General features: G+C 49.4%; 3 protein-coding genes across 10 annotated transcripts in view; 2 read left to right on the top strand and 1 right to left on the bottom strand.

Annotated features, from left to right (window-relative positions):
• The window catches only part of Sirt3 (sirtuin 3), a 25,939-nt gene extending 18,122 nt beyond the window's left edge, over positions 1-7,817 (top strand). For 4 of the 5 annotated variants that reach the window (XM_036198512.1, XM_036198495.1, XM_036198508.1 and 1 more), the window contains exons 5-7: positions 3,623-3,784; positions 6,247-6,456; positions 7,380-7,817. In XM_036198512.1, coding sequence (XP_036054405.1) covers positions 3,623-3,784; positions 6,247-6,456; positions 7,380-7,400 — 393 coding nt within the window. In that variant the 3' untranslated portion in view covers positions 7,401-7,817. The remainder of the gene's footprint in view (positions 1-3,622; positions 3,785-6,246; positions 6,457-7,379) is intronic. The other variant, XM_036198500.1, reaches the window with a different exon arrangement.
• On the bottom strand, positions 6,802-14,745 carry Ric8a (RIC8 guanine nucleotide exchange factor A). Of its 3 annotated transcripts, none has more exons than XM_036198474.1 (10): positions 14,102-14,745; positions 13,774-13,821; positions 13,082-13,672; positions 12,696-12,787; positions 12,061-12,211; positions 10,519-10,614; positions 10,274-10,418; positions 10,051-10,195; positions 9,533-9,652; positions 6,802-9,170 (listed from the first exon to the last, which is right to left on the bottom strand). In XM_036198474.1, exons 1-10 carry the CDS (start codon positions 14,183-14,185, stop codon positions 9,050-9,052), a joined length of 1,593 nt encoding a protein of 530 aa, XP_036054367.1. In that variant the 5' UTR covers positions 14,186-14,745; the 3' UTR covers positions 6,802-9,049. The 3 variants fall into 3 exon arrangements, with proteins under 3 accessions (XP_036054367.1, XP_036054374.1, XP_036054379.1); XM_036198481.1 differs by having other exon boundaries at positions 13,082-13,600; XM_036198486.1 differs by having other exon boundaries at positions 14,364-14,745.
• Bet1l (Bet1 golgi vesicular membrane trafficking protein like) lies at positions 14,110-18,329 on the top strand. 2 transcript variants are annotated; one of them, XM_036198521.1, is made up of 5 exons: positions 14,110-14,317; positions 15,401-15,533; positions 16,549-16,640; positions 16,894-16,950; positions 17,091-18,329. In XM_036198521.1, exons 2-5 carry the CDS (start codon positions 15,515-15,517, stop codon positions 17,256-17,258), a joined length of 336 nt encoding a protein of 111 aa, XP_036054414.1. In that variant the 5' UTR covers positions 14,110-14,317; positions 15,401-15,514; the 3' UTR covers positions 17,259-18,329. The 2 variants fall into 2 exon arrangements, with proteins under 2 accessions (XP_036054414.1, XP_036054409.1); XM_036198516.1 differs by lacking the exon at positions 14,110-14,317 and adding an exon at positions 14,759-15,255.

Raw genomic sequence — 18,329 nt, 5'->3', positions numbered from 1 at the left:
TGAATTGCTTTATGCAGGTTTTGTGTGGACATAAGTTTTCAGGTTCTTTTGGATCATAGTAACAGTGTGTTTAGTTTTATAAGAAGCACAGAACTAGGATTATATATAGTTTAGTGGTATGTATAGTGGATATAGCTTAGAGAGCTTGACTAGCTCATGTGAGGCCCTGAGTTCAGTTTCTAACATCTCTTTCTCTCTCACACACCCCAGCTGGCTTACATGGCCATGATATTGTGCATTCCAATCAGCAGCCAGAACCCCTACTGTTCCATGTCCTCATCAATATCTTTTGTTATCCATGTACAGGATCTGGGTTAGATATCTGTTCAGGTGTGCAGTGATATCTCATTGCTTTAATTTGTGTTTCCTTGGTGGTCTTTAATGGTGAACATCTTCTCAAGTCATTTGTCAATTTTTATTCTTTGGGGAGGTATTCATGTATTTTGCTGTTTTCTTTGTGTGTGTGTGTGTGTGTGTGTGTGTGTGTGTGTGTGTGTGTGTGTTTTGTTTTTTGTTTTTCGAGACAGGTTCTTTCTGTGTAGCTCTGGCTGTCCTGGAACTCACTCTGTAGACCAGGCTGGCCTCGAACTCAGAGATCCGCCTGCTTCTGCCTCCTGAGTGCTAGAATTAAAGGTAGGTGCCACCACCACCCTGCTGTATTTTGCTCTTTTCAAAAATTGATCCTTTTCTTTTTTCTCTTTTTTTAAATTTAATTTTATGTGTATGTATTCCTTAGTATCCCTTAGAACTAGAGTTACAGATAGTTGGGTGCTGGGAACCTGGGTCCTCTGGAAGAGCAGTCAATGCTCTTAACCACTGAGACATCTCTTCAGTTCCCAAAATTGATTTTTACATTGAGTTATAGTCAGATTTTTCTTTGGGCTGCCAGCTTACAAATAATGCCACAGAGACTTACTAATTATGAAAGCTTGGCCTTAGCTTAGGCTTGTTTTGAACTAGCTCTTATAACTTAGATAACCCATTTCTATTCTATGTTCTGTCATGTGCCACCCATCCTGCTTCCTCTGTGTCTCCTTCCATCTCTCTCACGTGCCTAGATTCTTTCTTCTCCTTCTTTCTCTGCCCAGAAGTCCCGCCTATACCTCCTTCCTAGCTATTGGCTGTTCAGCTTTTTATTACACTAATCACAGCAATACACCTTCATACAGTATACAAATATCCCACAACCCTGAGCTTTAAGAGTTCACTGTAGAACTAGCAAGATGATGGTTCAGCAGGTATATTATTACTTTTCTTTTGCTGTGATGAAATACTGTGACCAAGGCAAATTACAAAAGAAGAGTTTGTTTTTGCTTTTGGTTTCAAGGGATAGGAGTCCATCATGGTGGGGACACATGGCAGTGAGCAGCAGTAATGGCTGCAGGAATAGGAAGCTGAAAGCTCGCGTCTTCAAAGACAGGCATGAAGTAGAGAGAGCAAAGTGGAAGTAGGGTGAGGAGATAGTTCTCAAAGCCTATTCCCATTGCCTTACTTCCTCCAGCCAGCCTGCACCTCCTAAACTTCCCCAAGGAGCACCACCAGCTGGGGACCAGTTGTTCAAATGCCCTATGGGGGTAATTGCTTATTCAAAGTACCACAGAAGGTGGAGGTGTTTGCTGCCAAGCCTGACAATCTGAGTTCGATCCTTGGGACTCACATGCTGAGGGAGAAAACCATTTCCTACAGGTTGTCCTGAGTTTCACATGCCAACTGGCACATGGGCACCCAGCCCCAGATACACAAATAATTAAAAATGTAATAAAAGAATTCTTTGTATATTTTAGTTAGTAGTTCATTACAGTTTGTTAGTATTTTTTCCAGCCCATGACTTTTCTCCTCATTCTTTCTACAGTATCTTTCTCAGACTAGAAACTCTTATATTTTTTTTGGTTGTGAGCCTAGCCTTTAACGGCTGAGCCATCTCTCCAGCCCATGAGCCATCTCTCTAGCCCTAGAAACTCTTAATTTTGATATTATATCATCCTTATTTCTTTCATGGGTTTGCTTTGGTGTTGAATCTAAATATTCATTACCATACTAGAGATCATGTGGGTTTTCTCCTGTGTTGTCTTCTAGTTTTTCTCTTTTTTTTTTTTTTTTTTTGAGGTGAGGATCGAACTTAGGCCTTGCGCTTGCTAGGCAAGTGCTCTACCACTGAGCTAAATCCCCATCCCTAGTTTTTCTCTTTATATGTAGGTCTCTGATCGACTTTGATTTTTATGAAGCATGTAAGACTGTCTAGGTCCATCCTGTTGCATGTGAATGTGTGCTCCAGCACATGTGTTGAAAATGTTCTTTAGTCAGAGACCAGTTGATGTTGCTTGTGTCTGTTTTGAGCTCTCTTCTCTTTCCCTGACCTCTTTATTCTCTCACCAGGTTAGCAGTCTAGATACCTTTGGCTTTAGAGTCCTAACATCTGGGAGGTCTCCAACTTCACTTTCCTTCTTCCATGTTGTACTGGCTGTTCTGAATCCCTTTGCTAATCATGTTTTTTGCTAGTTTTCAGACATTTTCCTCAAGGACTTGCAACTTCACTGTGTTGTGTTTCCCTATGGATCCCCTTTTATTTGTTCTGTATGAAAAGCATAGGTCTGTCTTTAGCACTGCAGGGTAATCCCCAGCCATTCCCTCCAGATGTTCATCACTTATGCCCTCTTCTTCCCACTCTGTATGGTACTCTGAGGAGATGGGTATCCCACCTTCTCTCAGACAGTTGTGGTGACTCTGCAGTGTCTGCCACTGTCACTGCTCATGTTGCATTCTGGGTGATTTCTTCTGTTCTGTTCAAACTCAACATCCTGTTCTGTTACAGAGAATAAAGTCCTTTTTATCGATTTTACTTTTGCCTTTTACTTCTAGAAGTTCTATTTGGTAATTTTTAAAAATCTATGACATTTAAAGTTTTTATATTTTTAATAGATATTTCAAGCTGGTAATTTTTTCCCTATTAGTTTAAACACCATACTTTTATTATCTGTAGCTGATAATTTCTGACCTATTTTGGCAATTGTTTCTACTTACTCTTGCTGAATTTATTCCACTAAAATCTACTCAGTTAGCTCTAAAGATTTATTTTACAAGGATGTTTCTGTGTGCCTTGTCAGAAAGTGGCATTGCCTCCTTCTCTGTTTGGGATGAGACATGGTAGGTGTGGTTATTAGTAATTGCCATCTACTTTATCTTATCCTGCACGGAAGCAGTGTTTGGCAGCTATGGTCACTCCTGACAGTGCCAGCCATGACCTGAAGCTGACCTGAATGCCTCCTAGAGTGGAAGCAGTACCCTGATCATTTCAGCTCAAACTGGGGACCAGCTCATGCTGCCTTTCTCACTGTATGCGGGATGCCCACAGAACATTGTCTGTGGCATCCCGCATACAGTGACTGAGGTCTGGGAACCTACAGGAGAATTGTGGGTAAAATTGGATGACATCTAGGACATGATTTAAAATATTTCACCCCTCTCCAATTTTGAGGGTTGTAAGAAACAGTTGACAAAAATTGCTAACGCCACATGGGGTCTATTACGTAGTTCAGCTTTTGGACATTAGTTTCCTTGGGAAGCTGTTGCCTTTCCCCCTTTTAAAGTCACCTTCCTTGGTTCTTCCTCTCTGATTCCCTAGGCCGATGTGATGGCAGACAGGCTGCCCTGCTGCCCTGTTTGTACTGGCATTGTGAAACCTGACATTGTGTTCTTTGGGGAGCCGCTGCCTGCAAGGTTCTTATTACATGTGGCTGATTTCGCCATGGCAGACCTGCTACTCATTCTTGGGACCTCCCTGGAGGTTTGTTGCAAGGCATGTGGGGACGGGTGGGAGGGTAGAGGCCATGGAGGGTAGGGCCTGGTTGATGGTGCCAACTTTTCAGGTAATGGTAGTGAAGTCTCAGGGTTTGGAGCAATGGCTGTGTAGGAGGGCATAAGGGTATAGAAGGTTAGCTATGGGGCGGGACTGAAGGGACTGATCCAGATACAGAGCTGCACTTCAGGATGAAGAGCAGATGGCAGTCCTGAAGTGACCTTTGGTGGGAGAAGGTTGGCTGCAGCATCATCAGTTTAGCTGGTCAGGTGCAGTCAGAGGACCAGTGGGGTTAGGGTCTGCATGTGGGTATGAGGTTCCTGGGAGATGACCATTGGAGGTGTACAAGGAGTTGATCTGCACGTGTGTCTGGATGCCAGGAAATTTCCAAAAGGTGTAAAGAGGTTAGACCATGGGCTGGGGCCCAACTGTATGTAGCCACAATCCCATAGTTGTTAGTGGATGGTATGCACACCCACCTGGAACAGCCTTGCTAGTATCGTGCTAGTGGTGTGCCCTGTGAATGTGAGGCCCCAGCCAGGAGAGGCCTCAATCCCTTACCAGTGTGAGCTGACAAATCTGCATGTCCTGCATTCCATGTCTGTGGAAAACAGTAATGTGCTAGATTGTGGAGCGCCCAGGAGCTCCACTGTATCTTGTAATGATGGTATACAAACCATATGATCTTTTCTTAAATCTGAAATATCCTGAGTTCTGAAACATTTCCATTCATAAGGGTTGTAAGATGAGGAATTGTAGACCTATAAGAAAAATTATGTAGGCAGTTTCTTATTGATGGACAGTAGAGACAAACAGTAATTTTCATATGAAGTCTGCCTGTGGTGGCTATCCTTGTGTGTGCTTACACTCACGCAGATACTTCTGCAGGACAAATGCTGGTATTTAGTGTATGAGGGCCCATTTTCTCCTAGCTTCACCAATACCAAAATGACCTGTTTTACTTTTCTGCCAGTGTGAATAGTTAGAAATAGGTTTGATGGGGCTGCTGATGGGGCTCAGTGGGTTGCTAGCTTAGCCTGTACAAAACCTGGGTTAGGTCCCCACCACAAACAGGGTGCGATTTTATATTTCTGCTCATGTTTATTGACCATTTGTTTTCTTTGCATAGTTGTATCACTCACCGATTTTTCTTTGCGTTTTATATCGGCAGCACAGTTAATGTGTGTATGAAGTGTCACACTGCAAATGTTTCCCACAGTCGTATGGAGACATCAAGGCGGCAATGCTGACAGCTGCTCTTTCCGTTGTCTCACTTACCAGGTCTAAAACATCTCTCCCGACCCTTACCTACAAACCCTAGTGTCTTCTTCGAACCATTGCTTTTATAACATCTGTTCATGTGTAGCCAGAGGACAACCTGCAGGAGTCAGTTCTCCTTCTACCACGTGGGCGCTGGGGATCAAACTCAGGTTGTCAGGCTTGGTGGCAAGCTTCTAACCCACTGAGCTATCAGTGCCTTCCTTTATGTTCTCTAAGGGTTGTACGACAAGGAATTGTGGACCTATAAGAAAAATTCAGTTGTGAACTGCCGTGTCCTCAAGTCCTCTGCAAGAGCAGCAAATGCTCTTAGCTGCTGAGCTGTCTTTCTAGTCCCTTATTTTGCTCTTTTGAGGCAAAGGTCTTATGTAGCCCCAGGTGACCTTAAATGTATTGTGTAGTTGAGGATGACCTTGAATATTTGACCCTCCTGTCTCCACCTCTGGCTGTTGGGATTACAGGTTTGCCACTACCATACCTGCTCAACAACTGTTTTGTTTAATTTAAGTCCATAATACATTTGGAACTTCTTTAGTAAAAGGTGAGAACTGATCTTTTTCCTCTTAGGTAAGAGCCAGGCTTGATTTCAGCTCTTAATGATACATTCCCTACACCGTTATTCTGGGTGCAGAAATACGATGGCAGCATTGCCCTTTCTGAGACTGAGGGAGGCCCAGGAGGTGGGACAGTAGCATGATAGTAAAGGTGCTTGCTCTTCTACGTCAGGCAGGTTTTCTCTGCATAGTTGTATCACTCACCCATTTTTGTGTTTTATATTAGCAACATAATTAATGTGTATAAAGTGTCACACTATAAATGTTCCCATGGTAGTTTTATGTAGATATCAATGTGTATAGGAGAGACTCAGAGCAGGGCCCAGGTCATAGAGTGGACAGAGCAGGTAGAAGGAAGGTGCTTGAAGGCAGAACACACAGACCGGAAGGATAGAGTGTGGGGAGAAGTCAGGATTTGTGTTAGCACACTGAGCAGAAGAGAGGCGGGCTATAGATGGGAAAGAGGTCACCCAGGCCCGAGGACAGAATCCTTAAGAAACAAAGTGGCAAGCTCTTGTGTCACAGTGTCTGCCTTGTCTTCTGCCCCAAGGTCAATAGCTGTGGTGCTCAATATCCTGATGGTGCATGGACACTCTGCCTTTCGCTTTTGTCTTTCAGGTGGAGCCTTTTGCTAGCTTGTCTGAAGCAGTACAGAAGTCAGTGCCCCGACTGCTCATCAATCGAGACTTGGTGGGGTCCTTTGCTTGGAGTCCACGTAGCAAGGACGTGGCCCAGCTAGGTGATGTAGTTCAGGGTGTGGAAAGACTGGTGGACCTCCTGGGCTGGACACAAGAGCTGCAGGAGCTCATCCAGCAGGAAACTGGAAAGGTACAAACACTAATCTCTGGGCCCAGTCCAAGAGTACACATCCTCTTCTGGGCACTGCCCTCAATACATTGCTGGCATTTAGGAGGGTAGTGCTACTACTGGCTTGCTTTTTGCTTCCTACTCCACAACTCAATGCTGGGACAGGTTTCTGTGACCTATGGGGGAGTGGGAAGGGGCTGAGAAGCTGACATTCTCCGCACCCTGCATGGGACAGAGCGAACCAGGGATGATTTATTAATCAACTCCATTATTCATTACAGCCAGTGGTAATAGGAAGCCAGAGAACACTATGCTTTTGAGACTTTACAGTACTTGTGACTCACAGAAAATAATTTCCTATGAGAATAATGTTATATGTGTTTATTTTCTATAGTGGAACACTAGCATTCATCTCCAAATTCTATGATTATAGACAGGTACAGAACTGCCCAGAGGATTTCACCAGAATATGTCACAATTGATGTTCTGTTGTTGCCAAGATAGAATCTCAGGAAAATTCCAGCCCCTCATCTGTCTTGTGGCTCTGGGCCATGGCCAGCTGTCTCTCACCTTAACTGGCAAAAGCTCCCAGCCTCTAGTATTTAGTCTGAGCTCTTAATGAAATGGACCAAAGAGAAGCAAGGTATATTAAGGACAAGCCTTGGCATTTACTGCTTCCACAGATGAGATGCAACCACCAGTATTATTATCTTTTTGTTCCAGAATTTGGCTCTTAGGGCTGAATGTATGCTGGTGCCATTTCTTGGAAAACAGTCTTTATTTAGCCACCTATGTTGTACTAGGCCTTATGGGACCCCTTTTCTTGTTCACTTTAAAGAGAAATGCCTGTTCCATAAAATATTTTGCTTGACCTCAAGGACTGATCTGGTCTAGGACGTTAGCCTGTCTGGGTGTGAAGTTAACTGACCTCCTGTCTGTTCCAGCTGGGTGGACAGGACAGATAAGACTTCGTCACCTGTGGGAAAGTCACACAGGAGATCCTCTTTCCAGGGAGACCTCATGCCTGAAAACAGCTCGGACAGGTTTACAAATCTGGGCCAAACCACAACGTGGGACCTGGTTAGTGGTCTTCTGAGGCTGCCTTTGTAAAGACTGACCAGGGATGTTCACCCTTGGGGCCACGGCATCAGAATGCAAGAGTCCATGTGTGCTCTGTCCCATCACTGCTGAAGCTTGTAGTGCAGAATGCTTCTTTCTGGCAGTGGTCCTTACGGTTATCTGGAGGGCAGCACAGCCAAGTCCATCATCACCAGACCCAGGTGATGCACTAGGGTAATCTACCATGTCAGTCTCTACAGAGATATCTTTGACTAAAAAACATCTTCATTTCTCGCATGAAATAAATTTTAGTATAAAAACTTGGTATCCTCTCGTTTGTCTCTTCAGGACAGAAAGGGTTAACATTTCAGGTTATGTGGGTGTCCTCCTCTTGGATGATAAACCTGAGCCCATCTGTCCCTTGACTCACCCTGGTATTAACTCAGCTCCTTTTCTGCAGTCCCTTAGAAATACCCATGTCCTTCAGAATCCCATCTGCCCAGCCCTTCCTAAGCCACTTCCCACTGCTCCACCCAGGCATCGCCAGTCACAATGCTAAAACCAGTGGCAGGCATTACTCTGGGAAATCCCATGGGTCCCTTATCTGTCCTGTCCGATGTGCAGTTATGATTAAGTGCAGGCTGCTTCCTCCTTGGCTCCTACCCACATACATAGTTTGGGCTGTTTCCCAGGTAGAAGTACCTCCTGATACTGCACCCATTCTGATGGGGCTGACAACAGATTCCAGAGAATGGGGGTCTCCTAATTGTGTTCTCCAATGACAGCAGATGCACAGTGATCTAGGATATCTTTAACTCCACAAAGAATGAAATTAGTTTCTATTTAATAAACTCTCACCTGGCTACTTCACAGATAGACAATCTTGTCCCAAACTCCTCTTTATCCTGTGCTTTAGAAATGTCAGCTTTTACCTTGTCTTACACCTTTTGCCTTCATACAGTTACCAAACCAGTGGTTGTGACTGACTCAGCTTTCACAACCAGTGAGGCTTGGGTATGTGGATAATGCCGTGGTGGCTGAGCCAGGACCAAGAAGAGTTCAAGAGGCCACTGGCCCTGTGCTCAGTGGGGCCACAAATAGGAATTGTGATGCTCTGTGTTTTTGACATATTTAAACCATTCCAATAGGTTCTTCCATGTGTGAAACACAGCATATGCTCCACATTTGGGCTCTGGGCTGTCATGCCAGCCCACACATGCTTATACAATGTACACCTACTCAGTCACCACCCTCATACATGCATGTTCATTGATGTGCCAAGGCCATATGTGTCTGCAGCCATGGCATATGCTTGGCAAACATTCAAAGAAACAACTTCGCTTGTGGAAATTAAGGGTGGTTTCCCAGTCTTCACAGAGCGTAAGACTACCACAGTCTTAAACAAGAAACTGGACCAAAGGCAAATCATGGATAGTGTGGGGAGTAAAGAGAGAGGCTCCCCTGCTGGAGAGGAGTGTGGCTTCTCTAGGCAGCACCCCAAGGACACGTCTGGAAGCAGCACCAGTTCTGAAGGGGAGCAAAGTCGCCGCCATCTTCAGTCAGGGTCTGAGTCAGGGTCTGAGGAGAGCTGCCCCTCCATAGTCTCACACATCGCATCTTGCAGAGAAGTAAGGTGACCCCGGGGACTCATCCCCATGGGTTGGATGACTCTGTGCCTGCAGGAAAGCACATGTGGATGGGGAAGAGACCTAGTGTGCAGGGCAGGGGGTCTTGCTCCTTCTTGGCTGCTACTTGGACTAGGGTAACTGTTAATCAGGCCCAGATCCTAACTGCTACCTAATTAGCTTTGAGATATTAATGAGTCCTTATCTTCCTTGTCCTCATTTTTATCATCTATAAACAAGACTCAATGCTAACCATAGCCGCTTTTCTGGAGGGTTACCTCTAGGGCAAGTTATCTTAAATGTCTAATACAGCCTCATTAGGATCCTAATCTCCACTAAGCCAGTCTTCCTGGGCTCACAGAACAGAACCATTCCCATGTCTCCTAGCTACAAGCCTTCCTCATAACACATACCTGGAGAGCTTGTCAAACATGTTCACTAGCTTCATGGCCTCATGTTCCTTCTGCTCCTCTGTCATGCCTTCCATAGGATTGGGTGGCTTTTCCTCCACCCTTCCAGTCACAGGGTTGATGCTACTTTCCAGGAAGGGAGCATGGGAAATGGGTTAGTGATGCTATAGGACAAGTGGGACTATGTGGGGCAGGTAGTCTCCATCTTCATGCTTAGGGCTGGGTTAGCAAGAACCCACCTTCTTGGTTTTGGTGGTAGTGAGACTTCAGAAGGGAGATCCTTACCCCCAACCCCCTGGGACACCAGCCAGACAACTCTTGCCCAGGATCTCCTTGTTCCCAGAGAGCCCACTTGCTGGGCCTCAGTACGCTCAGGACACAACTTGTCATCAGAACACAAGTGCCTGATTTTAGGTCTTACCTAGTCCTCATCCTGTCCTATGTACTACTGGATCTGGTTGGAGGTAAGGATAGGGGAATGGGGCTATGGGGGAACCCAAGTGTATATGAAGGGCACATACCTGGCCTTAGCTTCCCTGTACTCCTCTGTGTCGGTGTCTTCCTCCTCTGAGTACTGGCCCTCGGGCCGGCCCCCAGCCAGGAGGCCCCTGGCAGCCAAGAGGCCAGCAGCATTTCCGTAGCCTGTGTACTTGATGAATCGGGGCACTGAAGACCAGGGCAGAGGTCAATGTGTGAACATGGCTGAGGCAGGGAAGGCCTGGGGCTTGGGCTCCCCCAACTCACCACTCTCAGAGCATAAGACAAAGAGGAACTCAGCAGCTACCCTCTTCACATCTGTATCCAGGTGTGTCATGAGGCGGACAAGCTTGTTTCGAAGCAGGTCCCCCACCTCAGGCCGAGTCCTCACGTCCCTCAGAGGGGGCAGGACCTGGGGAGGCAGCTGTCTCTAAGTGTTGGCTTGGAGCAGCCAGGGGCCTATAAAGAGGATCCGACCCATGTTCCCTAGCTCTGTCTCCTTTTCCACGTACCTGGGCCTTCAGGAACTTCCTGGCAGGACGGTGCATGCGGGCACATTCTGTCAACACGCTCAGTACAGGTGCCACACACTCCTTCAGCCTGTGGGTCTGTGGAAGGGTTTCTGTCACTGTGATATGCCCCCCATGTAGGATGGGGGCGCACTGCACACTTCACCAGATGGTTCTGGTAACAGACTCTTGTAAAGAGGCCATGCTGCAGTAAGGTAGCTAAGGGCCAAAGGCAGTGGTGGGTATTCACTAGCTTAAAAATGCATGGGAACACTAAACCAGCCTTGGTGGCACAAGCCTACATTCCCAGCACTTGGGAGGCAGGCAGATGAGACACTCCAGGTCATCCTTGGCTACACAGGGTATATGAGACCCTTAAAAAGAAAGAGTAATGGAAACAGGACCTCCTGGAAATGACTGAAAAGCTTTGTGACTTAGGTCAAACAACTCACTTCTTTAAGATTAGCTGCTGCAACTATAAACCAGGGCCATGAACAAAACAAAAAGCATCTGAAGCTGTCTGCGCACCTCAAATGTACACTACCCTCGAGAAACAGCAAAACCAAAAACAAACAACAGAATCGCTATTCAAAGTGCCTCGTGGACAACAAGCCTAGCCCTTCCCTTTATCTCCCTGGAGCCTGATACCAGCAGGTATAACAGCCATAGGGCAGGCAGTCTCAGCTAGTATGTTCAGCGACAGCTCCTCTGTCCGCACCCAGCCCATAGGTACTGAGTACCCTGTGGCTCCTCAGTGATCTCATGAACCTCTAGCTTTCCTCTGTGTGAGCTCCACAAGGATGGGCTGGCTCGCTAGCAGCTATCTGGATGTCCCATGCTATAGCCGTAGGAGTCAGGTAACCTTTCGTTATGTCTCCTTAAGATGCAGAGGGACAGCCAGGGGTGGGGTGAGGGAGCGGATGTCATTACTTTAATCCCAGCACTTGGGAGGCAGAGACAGGCGGATCTCTAAGTTCAAGATTAGCCTGATCTACAGAGCAAATTCCAGGACAGCTAGGACTACACAGAGAAACCCTGTCTCGAAAAAAACCAAATGAGGGGGTTGGGGATTTAGCTCAGTGGTAGAGTGCTTGCCTAGCAAGCGCAAGGCCCTGGGTTTGGTCCTCAGCTCTGAAAAGAAAAAGAAAAACCAAATGAAAAACAAAATAAAAAGATGCAGAAGGACAACAGATCTATGGCTGTCCATGTATGGGGACATTAGGAGCCTGAGGGCCACAAGTAGGAACCAAAGGCTTCTGAGAACCACTGAACAGGGAACCACAGATACCCAAGATAACATTCACCTTGGTAGACAGACCCTTGAAGCTTGCTTGTCTTTGGTAATTAGCAGCAGTGAGGTTCACACATATGCTGGATCCACAAGCTTCTGAGAGGGTCTGACTGGCTACCAGCTGGTGGGGCCACAGAGCAATCAGAGGAATTGTCCAAGCTACGCCATCAAGCTGACCTCTACCTGCCAGTACCAATGGCGCAGAAACAGTAGCCACAATTGGGGTCAAAGCCCAGAGCAGGTCCTCCACCTACCTGGTGCAGACGCTTCTCTAGGAAGGCAAGGAGGGCGCTGATTACTTCCATATTGACTCCCATAAACTCTAAGGATCCTTCGTGTAGCTCCAGGGCGAGAAGGACATCCAAACATTTGAGGGGCAAGTTCCCCAGGAGATTCACAGTGTGGCTGGGGACAGACAGAGGCCTTGAGGAGTGACTCTTTAGCACAGATGGAATCCCTGGCTCCTCTCCTGGGGTACACAGGATATGCAGGACTGAAGGACAGCATTGAGGACTAGAGGCATGGACTGGTGGTACCCTCACTCAAGTTAGGTGGGGAAGACAGTAGACACTCCCCCTGTCTGAACTGAGATACCAAGTAATCTCTGGAAACAAAGGTCAGCCGAGGTACTTACTGGTCACCACCAGCAGGAACAGGAAACCACATTGCCTTACAATGCCATGGCCACCACTGCCTCCACCTTAGCTCTTTTTCTAGTCAAATCCTGAGTTCCTGGGGCTCTCTGGTGTCCCATTCCCCTGACAAAATGATACTCCTTGGGCAGGACCTGGGCTCCCAAGTGCTTCTGATTCACAGCTGGGGTTGAGAACTACTGTACCCATGCCTAAGCACTCTCCCCACCGCCAACATAGTAAGTCATGCCCCTCACCCATGGAACTCCTCTGTGCGGTCTCCAGCAGCAGCAACCATCACACAGTGCCGCAGAAGGGTCCCCAGGTACCGGTAAAGGGCAGCATCTTCCTAACCAAAGACAGAAAGGGGCTCCTGTAAGAAGGAGTCCCTGTCTCTGTGCTCCAGGGCCACATGGAGCTGACCACTAGGCTTTGTTCACAGCATACTTGGTGACCTCTGGCCACCTGAAGCCTTGTGGAGAAGTGCTCCCATTCCATGCACCACACAACTCAGAACCCTTCCTTGAATTCCCTGCCTGACTGTCTTACTATTCTTGCCATATCTGACACCCTGGAACTTGAGGCACAAAAGGAAGCAAAACCACAAAACGTCCCAGCTGTGCTGAGCCCCACCCCAACTCACCTCCTCCACCTCCCTCTTGACAGAGTCGAAGGTGATGTTAAAGAGCACTTTGAGGATCTCCATGGCCCGCTCTGTCTCTTGGGCCGGAAGTACCGCCGGGGGGTTTTCTTGGGGGCCCACCCCCAGTGTCAGTTCCAGTGCATCAGTCAGCAGGCGCACACCATGCAGCTCCTGAAACAGCTGCTGGCGCACATCAGTGCGAAGGGCTGTCAGCAGGAAAAGGAGCCGCAGGTCAAAGAACTGGACTTCGTGGGGATAGCTCCTTTTGCGGTACAGTCCCACGCGCTCTGCTAGCCTCACCACCAGGCGAGCCTCTGCTGCAAGCATCTGCGCTGTAGGACTGCTGAGCACGAGATTGCACAGGCATTTGAGAGACTCGAGGAGGACATCCATGTCTGGGGGCTGTGGGATGGGCTCCTCTGAGATGGTGATGTCAGCATAGCAGGCTAGTGCATGTAGGCTCTGGCGGCTGGCAAATGAGTCCAGGCAGCTGCGGTCTCGCGATAGGATTCGGATGGTCTGCAGCCAGGTGACACGGTGTGATGGTGACAAGCCCTGCTCTAGTACGGAGACCAGCACCTTTGCGAGTCTCTGTGGGGGGGGGGGGGGGGGGGGGACAAAAGTGGTTCCACCAGGCCCTCTTCTTGGGGCAGCCCATGCCTGCCCTAGGAGGCCCTTGGGCCAACACCTACCTTCCTGTCCTCCTGTTGGGCATCATCGAAGGTGAAGCTCTGGGAGTGCTGCAGGGAGACCCAGTAGGCTCAGGTCCACACGCAGGTAGGACCTGTGCTCCTCGAGTCAGAGATCTGAGGCAGCAGCCATCGCCCTGAACGTAAGGCAAAGCCCACCCTCGCCTCCCATACACCTGCCCCACCACTTGAACACCCGCGGCCCAGCCCGCCCGCCCGCCACCCACCGCCGTGCTCCCTGCCACACTCGCACGCACACCCCAGCCGCGCTGCGCGCACACGGCTACTTCCTCTCTCCATGAAATTTCCTGGGCAACCGGGTGCTTCTTACCTCCCGGTTGAACGACTGCAGAGCTTCTGCTACTGCGTCTTCTTCCCCCGCCTCCAAAGCATCCACAACTGCCCGGGGCTCCATGGCCCCTGGCACCGGGTGCTTGGAAGGCTTGGACCGGGAAGACGCAATCGGCCAAACCCGCGGGCTCCGCCCAGGTCCGGAAGCCCAGCGTCCACGCGTGAGGGATGCCGGGAGCGCAGCCGAGCCCAAAGGGTGTGTACAGTCGTGGGGCGGGCCTCTGGCTTAAGGTGGAGCCTACCTGGCCGCTGTCGCCGAGCGGTTTGCCCTGGAGTGGGGATGCTAGCTAACTAAGCAGCGTCCTCCTTTTGTCCCCTCCTCTCTCCAGCCGGAGTTTCTGGCAGGCGTGGGGCGTGGAGGTGGGGGGCTCGGCCCGCGCGTGGACCGCCCTCCTTATGCACTCGTCGCGGAACAGGGAGAGAGGTGGGGGAGCGCTGTCTCCTGGGCCGCTTAGTCAGCTGGGGTCGCACGGCGATCCTCACGGTCCAGACCCTGAAGCTCATGCTCCATGGGGAACAGAGAAAGATAAGCACAATGACTCGAGTGGTCAAAAGAATGTGGCTAGCTCGGCGAGGTGGCGCACGCCTTTATCCCAACACTCGAGAGGCAGAAGCAGGCAGATCTGTGAGTTCTAGGCCAGACAGGGATGCATAGTGAGACCGGTCTCAAAACAAAAGACCAAACCATCAAAATGATGTGGTTATCGAAGGAAAAAGAAAGTTGCAGGGTGTATGAGGAAGGATCGAAGAGAAGTGAAAACCACCCGGCGAAAGCCACTCCCATGGGAGGAGCAATTGGAGGGGCGGCCAGCCGCGGCTTGTCAGCTGTTAGGAGCGTTCGGGCGCTCGGTAGTGAGTCGGGGGCTAGGTCCGCACGCCACGGAGCTGAAGGCAGAGTCGGTGAAAGTGTACCTCACGGTGACACAGACAAGCAGTGCTCCCGTGGATGACCTGTCACCCGCTGAGCTAATCGGCGCTTGACCCGCACTTATTCGGTGTCTGGCCCTGGCGTCTCCTTCGCCAGTTTCCTTCAGTTCCGTCTGTCCTTCCCATCTTGTAGTTCGCACACCTGGGCTTCGCAGCGCCCAAGGCACCCGACAGCTTTACAGAGCCGGTTCCTAGCCTCAGCTCCAGGTTTGTGCCTGAGCTCATGCTCCGGGTAACACCCAGATCTCGGGACTAATATTGCTGGCCATCCCGCGGGCCTAAATGCTGGTGGCCTGCCCTTCCCTTATTTACGTCCCATAGAACAACTTCATTTCTGTTTCTTCCGCTCCAGTCCCTTCTCCCGGAAGTTATTAGACCTGAAGCGGAACCGGAAGCCCGTTCCGAGTGCTGGTGCCACGTCCGTCGCTGTGTTGCGGAGTCCCAGAGTGGGTCCCTGGAGGGCGCGATGGCTGATTGGACTCGCGGTGAGCGCATCGAGGGTAGCAGGGTTAGAAGGCGAGAGCCGGAGCCAGAGCCATAGCTCAGTTATTCTCTGGAGGGACCTGCGTGGGCTGGAGCTTACGTATTCCAGGAAAGGCGCTGCCTTGGGACCCAAGCCTGGGCATGACATCAGTTATGCGTGTGGTTGGTGCCAGGAGCTGGAAGCGGAGGTTTTTCAGATGAGGGGGCTGAGTGCCTCGGTTCACCTCTCGGTGCCTGTGTTCAGTATGCCAGTTGTGATACTGATGCCTGGGCCATACTAGTGACAATGCAATGGTTGGCAGGACACAGAAGTCCTTTCTTTTAGGTCTAATCTCATGTGTTTGCTGATGCTGCTGGTCTCCCCCATAGTGGGTCACATTGAGACTGATTTTTATGCTTCAGACCGGTGCCTGTCTCACTTAGGGAGGTGATTCTCACCTACATACTGTGACCAGCATTCTTCATGTGCAGCCCCCGTCCACTGGAGTCAGGTTTCTACAGGCACAGTGCTCTGGGGTTGCAAAAGGTTGGTTCTACGTGGGTTGCAGAAATGGGCTATGTAGTTTCTGCAGTAAACGACCTTTCTTACACTTTCCCTGGACCTAATCCACAGGTCATCCCCACAGCCTTCCTGTGACCGGTTTGAGTGTTCTGTCTTTCCTATGCCCCTACTAGAATTTACTCTTTTCCCTTGAGACCACACCCACACATGGTGATTTCAGCTAAAGCAATGTTCATTCAGGTTCAGGAACAGTATACAGCAGGGTAGTGTAGATTGAGCCTGCTGGTTCCCCCTGCCTGTCCTTGTTTGGGCATGCACACAGGACATGTGCTCACATGACCCATGCTACATGTCTGATGTGTAGGTGGTCCACCTGTTGGAGCTCAGGGTGGGATCTGCTAAATTAGCAGACATACATCTGCTTCGATGTCTCACTAGGCCATACACCACTGGAGTGAGGAGTCAGGGGCCACACTCATGACTGAATACTACCCTTCAGTCTCCTTTTCTTACAGCTCAGAGCTCTGGTGCTGTGGAGGAGATTCTAGACCGAGAGAACAAGCGGATGGCCGACAGCCTGGCCTCCAAGGTTACCAGGCTCAAATCGGTCAGTGATGGCCCTTTTCCCTTCTCCGTGGTACCTTGGTGGGTGGAGCTAAGAGGGTAGGAAGGAAGCATGTGTTGTCTGTGGCTATGCTGACTTGAGTGATGCTTCAGGTAATGCCTTGACCTTTGTAGCTTTTTCCGGTGATGGGTACCTGGCAGGGTTGTGGGTAAAGTCTGGCTGGTCTGAAGGGAAGATGGGTGCTGCCTTCCTTGTTTGTCCTCGCTTGACTATTCCCTCTCTGTATCCTAACCAGTTGGCCTTAGACATCGATAGGGACACAGAAGACCAGAACCGATACCTAGATGGCATGGTAAGCATCTACAGTCCATGCAGATTACAGTCAGCTCTGCCCCCATGCTGTCTGCTCTGCCATCTCTACTCTTCGACGCTGGTGTGGTTGGGTAGTCAAGGGTCCCACCTCTCTGTGATCTTCTTGGGTCCCTCCTGCAGGACTCAGATTTCACGAGTGTGACTGGCCTACTCACAGGGAGTGTGAAGCGCTTTTCCACAGTGGCACGGTCTGGCCGAGACAACCGGAAGCTTCTGTGTGGTATGGCCATAGTCTTAGTTGTGGCCTTCTTCATCCTCTCCTACCTCTTGTCGAGGACAAGGACGTGAACCAGTGGAAGCCAAAGGCTCTCCTACACCTGGCATCCTGGTTTCCTGAAGACCTGACTGCAAAATAGATTCCTTTGAAATTATCACCATGGGTCATTCATCTTCCTAAGTCGGGACAACTGCAGCTGCCTCTATCATAAGGAGCTCACATTGGCTTGTCCTGGGTATGAAGGAGGAAGAAAAAGACAAAACCCAACCCTACTCCCTGGTGCTAGAGACACCGTTAGAGCCAGAGCCACGTCATATGAGAATGAACCAGGTCTAAGCAAAGCATCTGTGAGTCCTGAATGTACCCACTGTGGCCAATGGCCTTAGAAGCCAATGTCTTCGTTTTGCTCTAACCTGTCTATGCCTGGTTAAGACCATGTTGTGTTCTTGAGGAGTCTGGAGCTGGCACTGAAGGGAGATATGGCCGTGAGCCCTCTTCAAAGGATGATCATCATAATGGGTATGGCAGTAACTCCAGACTGAGGCTGCTGATCAGGAACAGACCTGTGCGGGCCAAGAGTCAAAGGCACACCTCCCAGCCACTGGCTGAAGTCAGGCCCCAGGGAAGAGGCAAAGCTGTGGATAGAGGAGTGGACTGCAGGCCGTGTTATTGGCATTGGACTAAGGTCCTTCTGGGCCATGAGACCATGTGTCCAGGAGCAGAGACGTGTGTCCTTAGGATTGAGAATCTTCTCAGTGCCAAAGATGTACCCATCCCCATGCAAACAGACTGAGAAATAGTGTAGTGTGGCTTTTCCAAATCAGGCAGTACTGGGGTGGTCTTTCTGCTGGGGATCCTTATGGGGCTGAAGGCCACCGATGAAAGAATTTGTAACAGGAACATTTGACCTTGTACCAAACCTTGCCCTGCCCTGTACAGCCAGTCTCCCTCGGTGTGGGGGAGCTTGAGCCACCTCCTTGTTGCACAACTCCACAGACTTGCATCTCCCTGCTCTCCCGGTCCTCCCTGCCTCCTTGGCCAGTCCCATTTGCACACAAACTGACTTGTGGAGCTGACAGGGCCAACAGTTGGTGAGAGCCCAGCACTTTTTGTCTTCCCATAAAATGTCTTTAAGAAATGAA

Source organism: Onychomys torridus, chromosome 1 (assembly GCF_903995425.1).
Source record: "Onychomys torridus chromosome 1, mOncTor1.1, whole genome shotgun sequence".
NCBI classification, from domain to species: Eukaryota; Metazoa; Chordata; class Mammalia; order Rodentia; family Cricetidae; genus Onychomys; species Onychomys torridus.
Note: the sequence above shows the minus strand (reverse complement) of the source record. Positions and strands in the feature narration are given on the sequence as shown.